The 15,997-nt window shown below is 38.9% G+C and overlaps 1 protein-coding gene across 1 annotated transcript in view; it reads right to left on the reverse strand.

Moving 5' to 3' along the window:
* OFCC1 (orofacial cleft 1 candidate 1) overlaps positions 1 to 15,997 on the reverse strand; it is a 158,291-nt gene that overhangs the window by 128,314 nt on the left and 13,980 nt on the right. The window contains exons 4-6 of the mRNA XM_014308603.1: positions 11,763 to 11,849; positions 8,464 to 8,547; positions 3,827 to 3,996 (exon numbers count right to left, since the gene is read on the reverse strand). Of these exons, the coding sequence (XP_014164078.1) occupies positions 3,827 to 3,996; positions 8,464 to 8,547; positions 11,763 to 11,849 (341 nt within the window). The remainder of the gene's footprint in view (positions 1 to 3,826; positions 3,997 to 8,463; positions 8,548 to 11,762; positions 11,850 to 15,997) is intronic.

A 15,997-nucleotide genomic window follows, 5' to 3' on the forward strand; every position in this document is an offset into this window, starting at 1 on the left:
TGCCAACCTCAGCTTTCAGTTTCTGCATTTACAAAACAGGACATGAAGTAAGAAACAACACAGCTTAAAGTTCCAGAGCTAAAATCTAACATAAACCCTTTTTCCAAAAAATATTATTTTGAGAAATGCATCTGCCCTTTCAAAAACTTTGAATCATGGTCATCTTACGCACTGAGCTGCTGTTTTAAAAAAAGCCACCCATTTTTTGTAATGCTACAAAGCAGAGAAAAACAACCAACTAAGGGATAGATAGTTGATACATAGCTATCCTTTTCATGCCAACGCTTCCAGCAATGCTCCAGAGTAAATCAGGTGCCTCATTGGAGAGAATTTTTGGCAGCCTAAAAAGAAACAGCAGCAACTCAAGTGTTTTTCTGAACCTCACTTATAAAACCAGTCTCACATACTGTAAAATCTCCTCTGGTATTTTTAACCCTTGGGCTCCCATGGCTTTTTTTTTCATTTTATCAAAACAAAGGAATGTGAGGGAGATGTCTGTTAGACTCCTTTACCCAGCCCAAGGGTTAATTACTCAGTTTTGTAGACATTTGAAAATATTATGCTACCTCTAATGGCAAAATTGATAGAAGCTTGTTTCAGGCTCACTTTATGTCATTATGGCAGATTAAATTAACTAATCATAAATTATGCTGGCTAAAGTACATCTGCTACTCACTGAACCTGCAGAGAGAAGGGAAGGGATTTTCTACTGAATAAGAAGTAAATGCCATGTACAAAATTAAAGACTTTTACAAACCAATAAACATACGTTCAAGCAACAAAAGCTGGAAGCATCCCAAAGTCAGCAGCAACAGATTCTGAGGGCCATGGCAGCAGTCTAACAATGAACCTGTAGCTGTTGTGGAAAAGCATCAACACTGCAATGCTGCAGGGGTATACCCATGGATCAAAGAGTAAAGAGGTCCATTAAAGAATAAAGAAGATCAATTAAACAAGAATTAGCATGCTCACATTATTGCTAGAGGTTTTGGAATACAATATGACTGTAGTGGGTTGACCGTGGCTGGATGCCAGGTACCCACCAAAGCCCTCTGTCAGTCCTCTCTGCAGAAGGACAAGGGAGAGAAAATGTAATGAAGGGTTCATGGGTTGAGATAAGGGCTGGGAGAGATTGCTTGCTAAAAATCTTCACTGGCAAAACAGGCTATAATTAGAAATGTTAATTGAATTTATTACTAACAAATCAGGGCAGGATAATGAGAAAAAAAATAAGGCTTTTAAAACACCTTTCTTCCAGCCCTCCCTCCTACCCAGCTGTACCTCCCCCCCACTCCAGCCCAGGGAGACTGGGAATGGGGGCTACTGTCAGACCATTGGGCAGAACAGGTTGTTCCTGTCACTGCTTAGGAAGAGGAGTCTTTCCCCTGCTCCAGCTTGGGGTCCCTCCCATGGGAGACAGTTCTTCATGAACTTCTTCAGCATGAGTCCATCCCATGGCAACAGTTCTCCACAAACTGCTCCAGTGTCACACTTTCACACAATGCAGTCCTTCAAGGACAAGCTGCTCCAGTGTGAGGCCCCCCCAGGACCACAAGTCCTACCAGGATACCTGCTCCAACATAGGTTCCTCTCCACGGGTCTGCAGGTCCACCAGGACCATGTCCCAGCATGGGCCTCCCACAGGATCACAGTCTCCTCTCAGGCATCCACCTGCAGGTGGATCTCTGCATCCCCATGGTCCTCCCGGTCTGTAGGGACACAGCCACTCCACCATGGTCTGCACCATGGGCTGCAGGGGAATGTCTGCTCCACCACCTCCTCCCCCCTTCTCCACTGACCTTGGCTGGTGCCTGCAGGGCGGCTCTTCTCACATATTCTCACTCTGCTCTTCTCTGGATACAACTGTGCAATAGCTTGCCTGCTTTTTTTTTTTTTTTTTTCTATTTAAATACACTGTCACAGAGGTGTTACCACCATTTCTAATTGGCTCAGCCTAGGCCAGTGTTTGATCTTGAAGCCACCAGGGAATGGTGCTGCTAGACATGGGGGAAGCTTCTGGCAGCTTCTCATAGAAGCCACCCCTGTAGCCACCCCCCCCACTACCAAAATTTGCAAACCCAATACAATGACATGATGTTTGCAGCATCTACTTCCAATGTCAGCTCTTCTATTTTCTGTTCAAAGGGACTGAGTACACCATTTCTGTAGTCTTTTAAGGAAGGGATGGATGTACAGATCACTGATCTAGAAGACAATATGTATTTTACAGGGATCCTCTTCTTACTCTCTGTATTGCAGAGTGCAGATGTGACAACTAATACCAGGTCAGTGGAACTAAATTCCCTAGCAGGGCATGAAAAACTGAAGTTAGAGATGTGTGAGGAATGGACATAAAACACAGACACTCAAGACCTCATTTTGCAAAGAAAAGAATGAGTCCCTCTCTGAAAACTCATGGTAGACCAGCTCAATCAACCCCACTGAATGAGGATTTCCTTTCTTTTGGACTAATATAAGGAAGAAAAGCACTATTGTATTGTATCGTATTACATGTAAATTCACATATGTAGTTGTCAGTTAAAAAGCAGAATGTAGTTTTGGGGTGACCCAATACATTTTTTCTGTCTAGGAAACAAACTGCTGAATACCTCCAAAAAGATTCCAAGATGATCAGCCATGTGACCATGTTTAGAGGGAGGGTATTGTGTTCCTTTAGGTCTCACAGAGCCTCATGAAGCTTTGGGGGCATCTGAATACCCCAAACATAGTTAAAGTGCAAATTCTCAACATTTTATAATCTTCTGGAAAGGTGCAGCACTTTCTGTTCTCCTATTCCCTGGTTCATTCTCCGCCAGTCCCTTGAGGCAGATGAGGTTCTTAGTACCATCTGAGTCCTTTTCCCTCACAGTTCCCTTCCATTTCGCATTCTCTGAACAGTATTACCCATACTACCTTCCACGCATGATGCATACAGATATAAAAAAGCCACAAGGCATGCAATATAGCTACAGAATTTAGAGGAAAGCAGTAAGGAGAGAATTGTGTCCCTCACCATCATGCAGAAGGCAATGATAAGGTTTAGTCCTGCAGTGGAAAAAAAAAATCTAAAAACTTCCCCTGAAAATAAAAGAAAGCTTAGATCACCATCAGTCACTGGATAACCTATTTTAAGCCCATCAGAGCCAGTGCGCTGTTCTCATGTTGCTAATTAAAAATGATAGATTCATCAATTAATCTCTCTTCCTGTCCTCTAGTCTTAGTATGAAATTTTTCAAAGGGACAAATGGTCATTAGGTGCCCACAAGTATCATTTCAGCCCTGCAAACTTGTGCCTTTGTCAACATGAACCAGAACCTGTCTCTTCATGCCATGAATGACAAAAAGAAACCTTAGAAAGCTTTACCACCCTGACAAACATAACAGATTTATAATGGGGAAATAATCTTATCCTCTGTACAATGAACATTGCTACATAAATCCTCCCTGGGCTCCAATCCGAACTTGCTCACTGATGAATAAGCCTCTGTTAAATGTGGCAGAGAGAGATGTCCTAGACTTAGTCTCTTGATTGAAACTCAATTGCAATATTACTACATAGCAGTCAGAGATCTTCCACTATTTGGGAAAGAAGCCATGAAGGCAATCTATTTTTATTCACATTGAAATGGAGACAAAGATAAAGGTCCTGCTGTTAGCTTAGCGAAGTGCCAGTTGCATAAAGCATGCCAATGACAATGGTTATCCTTTCCTCTTTCAATATAAGTATCACCAGGCAGAGAAATAGAATTGGGGTGTACAAGGTTAACAAGCCAGCATCATGTTATGAAGCAAGTGATAAAATTGTCTTATAGTTCTTAACTCTGACCTGTTCCAGTGAAAAGCTGCCAAGCAGAATTATGTCATCCTGAACATCTCTCTCAAACTGTTCGATATATGAAGGAATCTCTTCATCTTCGAGCTCCCTGTGAAGGTCACATGCCTTACTGGAGCTGACAGGCGTTACAGCATCCGGAAAATCTTCACTAACGACACGGGCTGCTGGAAACAAAAGTGGCAGATTATTTCTCAGCAAATGGGAGCTCATTCACTGGTTACTACCCTCTCAGTTAGTATGTTTGGCCCACCAACACTTTAAGTATGAAAGAGCATCAGTAAGACAACTGACACGTGCCAAGTGCCAGTACCAGGAAAACTGTCCTCAAGTGCAACACCAGAATTCAGGTACAAATTTAGTATGTGCAACTTGTTCCTTAGGTACTTTTTAAAAGGCATGATCTACATTTCCACTGGCATTTTGCTGACTTGTTAATCTTAGAGGGACTGGGATTTGGAACAACTTTGGCATTCCTTCCTGAGGAAGAGTAATAATTGCAATTGAATGAGAGTTTTAGGTGAAACTACATCAAGCATTTCATGTTCCTTTCAATTCACCCCAAATTATTAGATTCCTTTTCCTAGGTGTATGCATGCAGCTCCTGCCTAATTAATTTGGTCCAGTTCTGCTCACACCCACACCACTACCCTGATTTCACTGCAGTGACATATGCAGAATCAAAGAGTACATGCACCACATAAATAAAAATAAATCTCATTCATAAAGCCAGCCTGAAAAAGAAATATTGTCTTTTTTTCAGTTTAATTGATCATGTTATGTTAAAAAAAATTAGATCTCTCATTGATATCTGCTATAGTACTAATAGTATGGATCATAAGTAATAACAACTATTTTTGCTCATGTCTCCACATTAGGATCACTACAAAATAAGATATCAGATTGCCCACATCTATCTGTCTTGCTTCATATTTCTGTGTGTAAGCTTTTATAGTTCTCTGTGCCTATCTCTTAAAGAAATTGCCATATCTAGTTATTTGCTTCTCTTTGTCCATCCTACAACATGAAAGCAGTTAAAAGAGAGGGTTTTTTCCCTCAGTCTCCTTTGAAGTCTTTCATTCTCTAATGAAGACCAGAAAAGGAAAGATAAAACTAAGGCTATTAACATTTCCAGTTTTGCTCACTGCTCATTGTTTAATGACTTTAATTGTTAAGCCTCCCGAGTACTTAAATCACCTCGGTGCCACCAACACACAGGAAGTAGGGTGGGTTTTCTATTTAATTACAACAGGATACAATTCAAAATCATGTTGGGGGAAATGTACAGTAGATATAAACAACTCAAACCATTACCTTAGGGTACACATCCCTTCATGTAGCACTTTACAAACCTAATGAAAAGTGATTTGACCTACAACTATTAACTGCAAAAACAAAACAATATTTACATTTAAATTTACTGTAACATTAAGGATTTGGCTCGGAGAGAGAAAACCCAGGAAGCACAGGAAAAAGAAACATTGCCAAAAGCAGAAGACGGAGCATCTCTTGTTCCCCTTGACGCTGTGCTGTACACAACAGGCCATATGCTCAGCTGGTATAAATCAGCTGCTTTACTGCTTTCACAGGAGCACTGCAAGTTTACATCCTGGGAAGTCAGTAGATTCAGGGTAGAGCAATAGTCAAAAAGGGAGTAAAACCATTTGGTTCAGAAAGATAAACATGGAGCAATCCATCAAAATATACTTTTTCTTTTTTGTGTTCCTTACTTTTGTGAGGAATCATATCAAGTGAACTCAATTTTGGTGGAAGACACTGGACTCATCAGCATAAATTTTGTCAAAAAAGAGCAAAAGAAGAGAGCATTTTCAAAAGCCTTTTCAAGGGAAGCACCTCTGAAAAACAGAGTGATAAATTACAATTTAGATTTGAAAAATATTTGATTAAAAGATACATATGCTCATTTAAGCACAATTGCTCATTTCCCTGCATTGGAAACAAGGAGAGAACAGGGTTAGTTCAGCTGATCTTCTTCTTCTGCAGGGTCTTTGCAAAGAAACTTCTCAAACTTGGTCAGCGTCAGGTTGGTCCTTGCTTGAACTTATCCACAGGTTGGAGGATTGAGGTCATGCCCCAGAACAACACTTGACCAAAAGAAAAAGCAACCAAATCCTTGCTCTACAAAAGAAGCCAGAGTTAAAAACTAATTAAAAACTTACTGCTTGAAGTTGTTAGCATGGGCATCAAAAGTTTTCATTGCTTTGGATGTACCTAACCCTGAGAGTCATGCTTTCCTTGTAGCTTAAATCACTTCAGCACAGGCTGTATTTGCAGATGCTGGACTGTAATTAAAAATCTTTCCAGTATTAGCTTGACTGCTTGTGACTTCATTTACTTGATGCTATCTGTATTTCTCTATCAGATAGCAGCAGTTTATATACTGAGATGATAATTTAAAGAGTATATTCAGCAGCAGACTACACCTCAGGATGTGTTTGATGAATAAAGATGCAACAAACTCCATATGGAAAAATAATTTTGGCTACTTGGTCTAGAAAACCATGCACAAATTGTATCTAAAAAAGTTCAGTACTGAAGGCTCATGCACCAGGTTCAGACAACTAAAATTCTGCAAAACTTGGCACTTCAATTTTTTTGATTCTTGCCAAAGAACAATATAATAGAAATTACTTTTTATGGCAATCATGTATCATCATTTTAAATGTTCATGGATCACAACTGTATATTGACAAAAATGCAAAGCAAAAACATGTATAGTCTATATCTTTCAAAGCAAACAACCCATGTTGCCTTTTAAGTTGCCTTATAATATGAAATAACACATACCACAAGAGTGACCAACAGGTTACTCAGCCACAAAATGCTTTAAATATACAATGATATAAATTCTGAGCCATGTTCTTTCCTTTCCTTTGGGGATCATCTATTAATTAGGACTGTATGACTGCATTATCTTTCAGCTCAGTGGCCAAATGAAGAAACGAAGCAGTTCTGTAAGAGTGGAACCAAATGAATCCTAGTTTTCTATGGTTTTTCTGATGCTAATAAGGGTCAAACTCTATATTAACTTTTCCTTCGGTGGAGACATTAATAATGCTTGTCTGCTCTGCTCAACTGCCCACTTTCATAAAACTGGTAGGGAAGTCATACCTGTGAGACTTGCTCCCTGTTAAAAAAAAAAAGGGTTGGAAGTGACCAACTGGTTCAAATACTGGGAAGGAAAAACATGGGCAGAAATAAATACACCCTGATATATGCACAGAGGTGGAAACCGCACAAGCTTCATGTCCCCAGGAAAATCTCTCTTTTCTGGATTTGCTTCACCCAAGCAAGAAAAAGTAATAAATTCAGCTAGAACAGTGTGCAGCTTCACCCACAGGACTAGCTCTGATACCCATCATGGCACTTTTAAGAAATAAAAGCACCGAGGCACAGCTTGAGACACACGACAGCAGTGGCCTGCAGTGCATCCCCCATTTGCTGCCCTCACGCCTGCACAGGGGGCTCTGATGTGCACATGGAGAGTGAGACACTCATGCTGATACATTTTCTTGTCCCAGAATTGACATTAACATAGAACAATTGAGATCTTTCAAATAAGTTAAAGGTTTTTGCTTAAACTATCTGCATGAATTTAGTTGTGATTGTTGCACTTTTTCCTCCTTGCATTTAAATGAGATAAAATGGGTTTCAAAGATGTTACTGATATGACCAGTGCCAGTTCACGAGATTTTGCAACCGTAGGCAAATGAAAACATTTGCTTCCTCCAGAACAAAGTTGCTTATTAACAAAATAGTCATAAAACAAGTTGCAGTTTCTGGAGCGCCAGTGCCATAGGCAACCGCCTGCTTTGTCTCTGACAGACTAGGCCCGTGTATTGCTGAAATACAACAGGAAGCCTCATACAGACACAAAGGACAAAAAATAATTTTACACAAAAGACATCTGCTGAAAAAGGAGGGGGTGGATAGGTAAAAAATACAAGGACAGCTCTGAGCTGGGCTTGTGCAAATGTCACTTCTCCTGGGATGAACCAGAGGAGAGCAGCAGACATGGGCCTTGTGTAAAGGCTGTGATGGTAAAGGTCTCGTGAATCAAACAGGACTTAAGTAATGCCTTAAATGCCTTAAAAATTAGTGAAATCAAAGATTGTTCACTTGAGGTGAAGAAATCTCTTCTCATATACTTGTTTTTACTGTAGATGGAACATCAATTTGTATTTTCTAAGAAAGCCACAGAAAACACTTTCTTACTCCTCTGTTAGTGTGAATTCTTGTATAGATAACCTGAAACAGTGTAACATGACCTGTGCATCAGACAAAGTGCCTACCCACTTATCAGCTTAAGTAAGGATTTCCATTTCTAGATTTGAACACATAAGCAATGATATTTCCAGCCTTCTTTCATAAGTGTGGAATTCAACATGCAGTGAAGCAATCTAGAGAGAACACGCCACTTAAGTTACAGTTAAAACCACATAAACATGACACAAAACAAAAACACTTGGAGAAAAAGACCTTACAGAATTGCATTAAAATCATCATCCCTTTGCCTTCTGAGTTCAAGGGGATGGATTACCCTCTCTCCTCCCCACATGCAGACTCAAAAGAGTTTTATTTTTCTTTATGCAATTGACTTTGGTATTTACCTTGGAAGTTCAGCATCTTGTTTTCTTCATCTAGAAGCTTCATCAGTTTAGAGTAAAGGATTTGCTCATCAAATTTCACAGGATCTTTAAAAAACAACAGTGAAACAGCTATAGTTTCTTCCAGTAGTATTTCACGAAATACTATTTTAAATTGAAAGTAAAGATATAAAAATACAAAACTTAGGAAGCCCTTTGACACTTGAAGATAGTTTTTACAGTGCTAGTTTCATAGCTCAGAATAAAATTACAGTCACTTGTTTGAAGCAAGACAATTCAAAATAAAAAATATAGTCATATACTTTTAAATGGTGGGCAATATTATATGTTGATCTGGACCGAAACTGGTTTATAAATTCTGCTAATAGAGTAGCTGAAATGACTGTTTATATTCAGATTGCCAGATTAATTATATTTGACTCCTAATGAAAATCGAAATACCCAATTTATTCTAACATTATTTTGAATCTTCATTAGAAATTTTACCTTGCTGTCCATAATACTAACACATTATCTAGTGTGTATAGTCATTACAACACTCTATGAATTTTGAATTTGTGGCTGGTTGGTAGTTCAAATTTTCAGTAATATCTGCAGATTTTTTTAAAGCAGCAAAGGACATGCACACTTACCCTTTTCCATGAGACCTGGAAAAAAAAATTACTTAAAGGCTCTACATTCAAGGGAGAAATGAGCAACTGGGACCATTTTCTCTCCAGATCTTCCACACCCTGACTTCTCTAAGTTGTTAGTGAAACAGGCAGATAGAAGACCAAAGAAATGCATACAAGGCTGGTAGATTGAAGTATAGCTACATGCAGGTTTGGGTGACTCTTTTTAAGTGCTCAATAGAATCTCAATGAATAAATTTCTTTTTCCCATGAAATTTCAGAGGCAAGTTTTTCAATTACACTGATCTTTCAAAGAAGGTAGTGGCTTCTGCAAAGCTCTTCTGAAAATATAGAATGTCTTACATTTCTTTTAGCCTGCAACATTGAAACCTTCCCTTTGCAAGGGAGGAAGAAAATCCATAGTGGGACATTGTTTGCTCTCAGGGCATTATGGACTCATACAAATTTCCAGAACAAATCTAATTTATCAAATATAAGAAAGATAATTGCCAATATCTTAATTCTCACAGAATAACCCATTAAATAATAGTTAGTGGCTGAAGATTTGCTTTTCACCGGATATTCTCTTTGGTCATTGAGCCTGGCTTCCTAAAGTTCTAAGTCTGACTTCAACATGTGCCCCGATTTCTTCATGTTTTTCTGGTTTTGACTCTTGCTCATGAGAACCTGGAAAGAAGAGGTAAACCAGTATGGTTTCCAATCAAGGGATGACCATGCAGGACCAAGCTTTAGTTCTGACCATCTTTTTTTAATCCATCCTCTACATACAAATATACTTCCACTAATTTAACACTTCTTCAAGGAAAAATAAGCCAGAGAGTGAGCCTGGTTTGTAAGTAATGACAAATCAGACTACTTAAGGTAGGAAGGCACCTCTTGAGTCCATCTAGTCAAGCTTCCCCTGCTCAAACAGAGCCAAGGTGCCCAGGACAATGTCCAGGCACCTTTTCAATGTCTGCAAGGTAAATGTTTTGCTCTTGGCAGAGGTATTGATAAATACAGCATTATACCTGCTCTACAGAGGTCCACACAGCCAACCTGAGGCTGGTACTAATGCTATTTGACTTTTAATAAGCAAGAGTTATCCCAACATTTGAGCAACATTTTTGCCAGGGAGACAAAGGAGGACCACCAAAAGGCAGCTCCTCACACATGGACCTCAGGCTTAGCATGATATGCAATTGACTAAAACCATCTGTCCACTCCAAACCCTGGAAATCTATGGACTAAGAGCCTGTTCCAAATTCTAAAATAAATAAACCCCCACCACACAATGCAAAATCAGCATTTATGATTAAGTTTATCACTCAGCCTCTTTAACACAGTCAAGAGAACATTTCCTCCCAATGAGAACTGCATTTCCGTATATCCCTTATGTCACCGCTCTGTCTGTACATGTTTTCAGGTGTGCATGCACAGATACATAAATCTAATCTGCTTTTCATTCTCGGGTCATGAAGCAGATCATGACTCATAAAGCTTTTTCATAAGATGAACCAAGGCAGGACCAACAGGAAAAAAGCCTTTCCTTTAAAAACTCTGAGCCAGAAGTTGACTTCCAAGGTATTACACTGCTATCCTACACAATGAATGGGGAAATAATTTGGATTAGATATAACTCAACCTTGATCAACCTTGATTTCTTTTTTCACCAGAACACAGAAATTCAAGTCAGTTATGTGCAACAGAGCCTGCTTTTTTAATCACACAAGCTTTTGTCTCAAAAGTTTAAAACCTCCATGTGGGCTCAGAGTTTCTCATGATTTTCAGAAGTGAACAACTTTGAAACACAACAGATAACTTTTTTTTAGACCTGACTACAGCTGTGCACCTAGAGAGTCTCTGCAGTACAAATAAGCACAGACTCTAGAGAAGCCAAGGGCTAGCAAGGTAACACAGGAGAGCTGGCTCTTGCGTGCTTTCGGCTTGTTAGTGCTTAACAACAGGAGCCGGGCCAAAGCACTCAGTGCATAGCTAAGCACTTCATTACCATGATGATGTTCTTAAGTCCATGCAAATTCAGGCAGGCCCGTTCCCACCCTTTTTATCTAAAAGCCGTGACAGCAGAGGAGAATTTCCTCTGCTAGACAATACCTCCTGGTTAATCTCTCTCATACCTATGCATAACTTCTGTTCTTCCAGCTCTGCAGTCACACCCTCCCACCGGTTGCTATCGCCCACAGAGAGCAAAACTAAATATCTCGCCTAAACTGGCAAAAATGAAAACCAAAAAAGCCTCTTCGTGCACTTTTACTAACTCTGGGGTTTCCTTCTGTTAGGCAAACACACATTCAACTCTGTAATAAAATTGCTCTCTGAGGAGGACTTTGGGAGCAGGACCGTGAAAAAGCTAGAGCTTAGCGCTCAGTTCTGGACTAACTTCATTAATTAAAAAGAATATGGTGTAGACAACGCTCACGGAGCATGTTTCATTCTGTTACAGTAGTAGAGTGAATACAGAACAGCCTCATTTTTACCTGCCCATTAACTCACTGTCCTTGATCAAAGTCTGTGTACACTGGCTATCGCGTTCAGAGCAGTTAAGGCTTAGAATTTAAATTGTAAACCTCAATATTTAAATAGAACTGCATATGTGATCTCTGACACCTCATTTTCATGAATGGAAAAGAATATTCTGACACCAAAATTACATACTTAATTCTGCCTCACCTTCCTCACTGACCTCCATCCCACACTGCCTTGGGTTTATTTCCTCACCCATCAACGGGTCAAAGTAATTTCTGCTGTATTCATTTCCTGTGGAAAGCACATGAAGTAAGGGTCAGCGATTATTAGAAGCACATGAACTAAAATGTTAATTTTGAAATCGACACCAGCAAGCAAAGGGGCATTTTTTGCTACTTTACAAGCTTAATTTTTTTAACAAGTTCTCTAAGCCTACTGGTACTGCAATCATCTTGTGAAAGGTCAGAAAAGGTAATTGTGGAAACAAGTGCACTTTATGTTACTTTTTCTCAGGAACTAATGAAAAATAATTCTCACATTTAGATGGCAGAAAGATAAGAAGCATTTCCACAAATACAGCATCCCCAATATAAGTCAAATTATTCTTGAAACACACCGGACGAGCGAATTTTCCATACTGCAAAGGAATTTGTATTTCACAGCTGACCTCTCCAATTTCAACAGTTTTAAATTTCACCACTGAGGTTTCAACGTCTGGTGCATCTTTAATACTGTATTGAACCAGAGAAGTGTTTAATTACGGAGGAGATACCAGGATACTGCCTCATTAATCTGAACAGCAATTATGTTCAGTTGGACTAGGTAACTAATCCAAGATTTTGATGGGATAAATCCACTCATTTTAGTTCTTGGCTATTTTAACAGCTACTTTTATCTGTTCTTTAGAAAATAAACAAATTTCCTAAAAAATAATTTGTTACAATTATCATAAAATAATACTGCATCTAGCTGCCTGGAAGAACTGATGGTAAAAGCCAGAAGAATTTTCCTTACACAAGCAGGGAGGGAAGAAAATTTTTCCTCAAAATATGTATTTTCTTCAGCAAAAGTGCTACACTCTGTTAAAAACATCCACATTTTCACTGGGTTTGCAAACACTGTAAATTGTTATTAAACATGGGGAAAAGAAGTAAAATAATTAGGTCCATAACAAATGTTTTAATTGCTTGAATAGACATGGATGCATATCCTGGAAAATACATAAAAGCTAAATGTATGAGGGGGTTAATTCATCCAAGATACACTACAGTTGTCTACAGTGTATTTGTTTTAGGATCAAAAATAATCCAAGCAGCAGCTCCTTTTCAGAGACTAAATGAAACTTTGATATGAAACTAGGTTTAATTTATATTTCTGGACTGGCACATTTTGACTGTCAGTCTTTGTTCCTTCAATGTAGTAAGTACAAGAACTGAAAATTTGCTTTACCTTGAGGTCTCAATAAAGAAAAAATAAATGAGTTTCATTTTTGTTACTTTATCTGTCAACAACTACTAGGCTGGTATGAATCTTGGCAGTATGTAATCAAAGTCTTATGTACTGCAATAACAGAGCCATTCTACCTTATTCACTGTAATTGTTTTTCTCTAGCACAAAGCACCATGATGTTATATGAACACCCCTTCACATGTTGGTGACATAATTCACCTATGTGCTAAAAAAGAAAATGATGATGCATTTCCTTATTCAATTACTTCATAGCTGTAAATGTAAATTGCTGGAACATGTTTTGCACCCATGCAAACAATACGTGGCTATGGCACAGGCTTTTTGCACAATCTTACTATCACAATGGCCTTTATGGAATTTTATTATCCCACGCGAGTCTGGTGCGAAACTTTGAGGGGTAGATTTTAGGCAAATCTTCTGGACAGAATAAGTGGTATTTAGAAGGAAGTGTCATGTTATATTTGCATCTGCAAGGCATGGAAACCATTATTCAAAAAACAAGAGATACATTAACAAATACCATTAAATAGCTTGCTCTCTGGTCCTCTTCAAAAAAAAGAACAACATCAACACTTTGAGGAGTATGACATATTTTGTCCAGGGCTTTGGCTCTGTCAGAACCACACACAGCTGGTGACAGACAGTTATGCAGAAGGAAAAAGAACCACCAGGCTTGATTTCTTCAGAGCAACATACACATTTTAAAGCTTACATAAGCAGAACAGGTGGTAAACAACAAAATCACCTCCTCACAGTGATTTTATAGGTAACAAGCCATTTTAAAATGCAGGACTCCACAGAAAACTTTAATTGAGGCTTTCAGAAGAGCTGAATCAATCAAACCTTAGGTCACTGGATGGGGGATGTCGCTGTTTGTGGGTTTCTTGGGTTTTTCCCCCTCAGCTCAACACGCACCTTGAGAAGTGGTGTGACCAGAAGGTCTGGGCTCTGGGCAGGCCCTAAAATTATTCAGGGGCAGTGGGAGTTGCTTCAGTTTTAAAATACAAAATTATCAATTTTAGTCAACATAACACACTGCCCAAGGCATTTTGCTAATAACATTTTGTGAGCATGTGAAGAGATTACTAATCATTTCACATTTGCTTTTGGAAATATTTGAAAGTGTATAACATGTAAATTAACAGTCCACTAAGGAATTCACATTGCTCTGCTTTGTGGTATAAACATAGTAAATGTTTATACAGAGCTTGCTTGTAGGTATTTTGAGCAGCACCATATAGGTTGGTGCCTTCAACAGGGCAAGATACTTTGACGACCTTTTCCCAAAAAGACCTGGCCAACTTTAGAAACTTGGGTCTTTGCTTTGATCCAGAGATTCCCTTAAACCCATTAGGTCAATTTGAAGTCCAGTTCACCCCTCAAAATTGTGTTATTTCATGTGGAAAACACAATGGATAATTCAGGAAATCAGAATAGAAATGCAAACCTACAAATTATCTATACATTAAAATAAAAAAGGAAAGAAGGGTGTTGGCACAACAGTGACCAGATGGGAATTCATATAGTTTAATTAAAGCAAGAGGAGTTGCTAATAAAATTAGCATAATCCTTGGATACAGCCCATGGGACTGTACACAAATTACTAGGACTGGATGAAACTTAAAAGATGGCTTTTAAACTAAGATGTCTGTAGTCAATTATGCCATCTATGTCCTGAGAATACCACACAGGAAAGGCATGACTAAGCTGAATTTCTATGTTGTCCTCTACTCCACAGAGAGGTTAGGTAGTCCATATCAATTACACATGAAAGGTATAGCACAGAATTTGGGTAACAGGCCATTATTCAATTTATGTTGTATTACTGATCGAGGTTTTTAATTTAATGAAAGAATAGACAAAACTCTGTTGGATTTGTTAAGCGCCTCCCAATCAAAGTAAAAATTAAGGAACTATCAATAGCCAGATGACTGACTACTAAAAGCTTGAATAAACAAGAATGAAGCTTGATTTTCAGGGTAAAAGAAAAAAAATTGGCATGAGCCATCTTTCTTTAGAAGACAGTATGCAGACAGTATGGTCTGCACAAACTTGCCATGATAAGTAACAAGTCCCTTTTCAGACAGCAGCATGGTCAACATGTGTCTACCAATGACTTGGGAGAACATTACTGGGCATTACTAAGGCAACTCCTAGAAGCCTTTTGCATCAGATAGAATAAGACAGAGGCATTTTGGAAAGATGAAATTCCAGCCTGATACATCATTTTGACCCAAAGTGCTTTTGAAACAGTGGTGCAGCTGGGAATGGAAAAGAGTAGTCCTCCTTTCCCACACCTGACTTAAAGCATTGATTTCAGCTGCAATTCCTATTAGGGAACATCATAGCAAATACTCACGTTCTCCATTCAACAGAACTGGATTTATTTCCCTGGGGATACTCTTCATTTTACTTAGCAGACAAGGCCCTTTGGGCGGCCCAGACTGAAGGCTCCGTGATGATGTATTTCCCCACTTCTTTATGAGAGCCAAAGCAGTGTCCTAGGGTCAGACTTGGATGTCCTCAAAAAAAAAGTGACCTCCCCAACTTAGCCAGGAAGAACCAAGACTTGGGATTAGAAGGAAGGTAAAGCAAGGGTCCCACTTCCAGCATTTCCATCTACTTCACTTACCCTTCCTCCAAGTCATGATGGGTTATGTGACTAGCACTCCCAGCCACCTGTTTTCAGTACCTACATTGATAGAGTTTGATATCTATAAGTTGCTTATGTGAGCCTTTTATTCTACTTTGTACTTTGAAAAATATATAAAGAACTCTAAGAAAATAATTCAAAAGGATTAAAGAATAAGAGAGGAGAATGAAGCCTTTCACCTTAAAAAGAATCTCACAGAATGCAGAACCAAAGAAAAATCATCAATGAAAACTGCATAAATAGTAGGAGTTCCTGCACAGTGAAAAATTGAATCAGTTTCCAGTGAATTTATAAGTTCTTACTTCATATAGGCAGT

The sequence above is a fragment of the Geospiza fortis genome, unplaced genomic scaffold (assembly GCF_000277835.1).
Source record: "Geospiza fortis unplaced genomic scaffold, GeoFor_1.0 scaffold219, whole genome shotgun sequence".
NCBI classification, from domain to species: Eukaryota; Metazoa; Chordata; class Aves; order Passeriformes; family Thraupidae; genus Geospiza; species Geospiza fortis.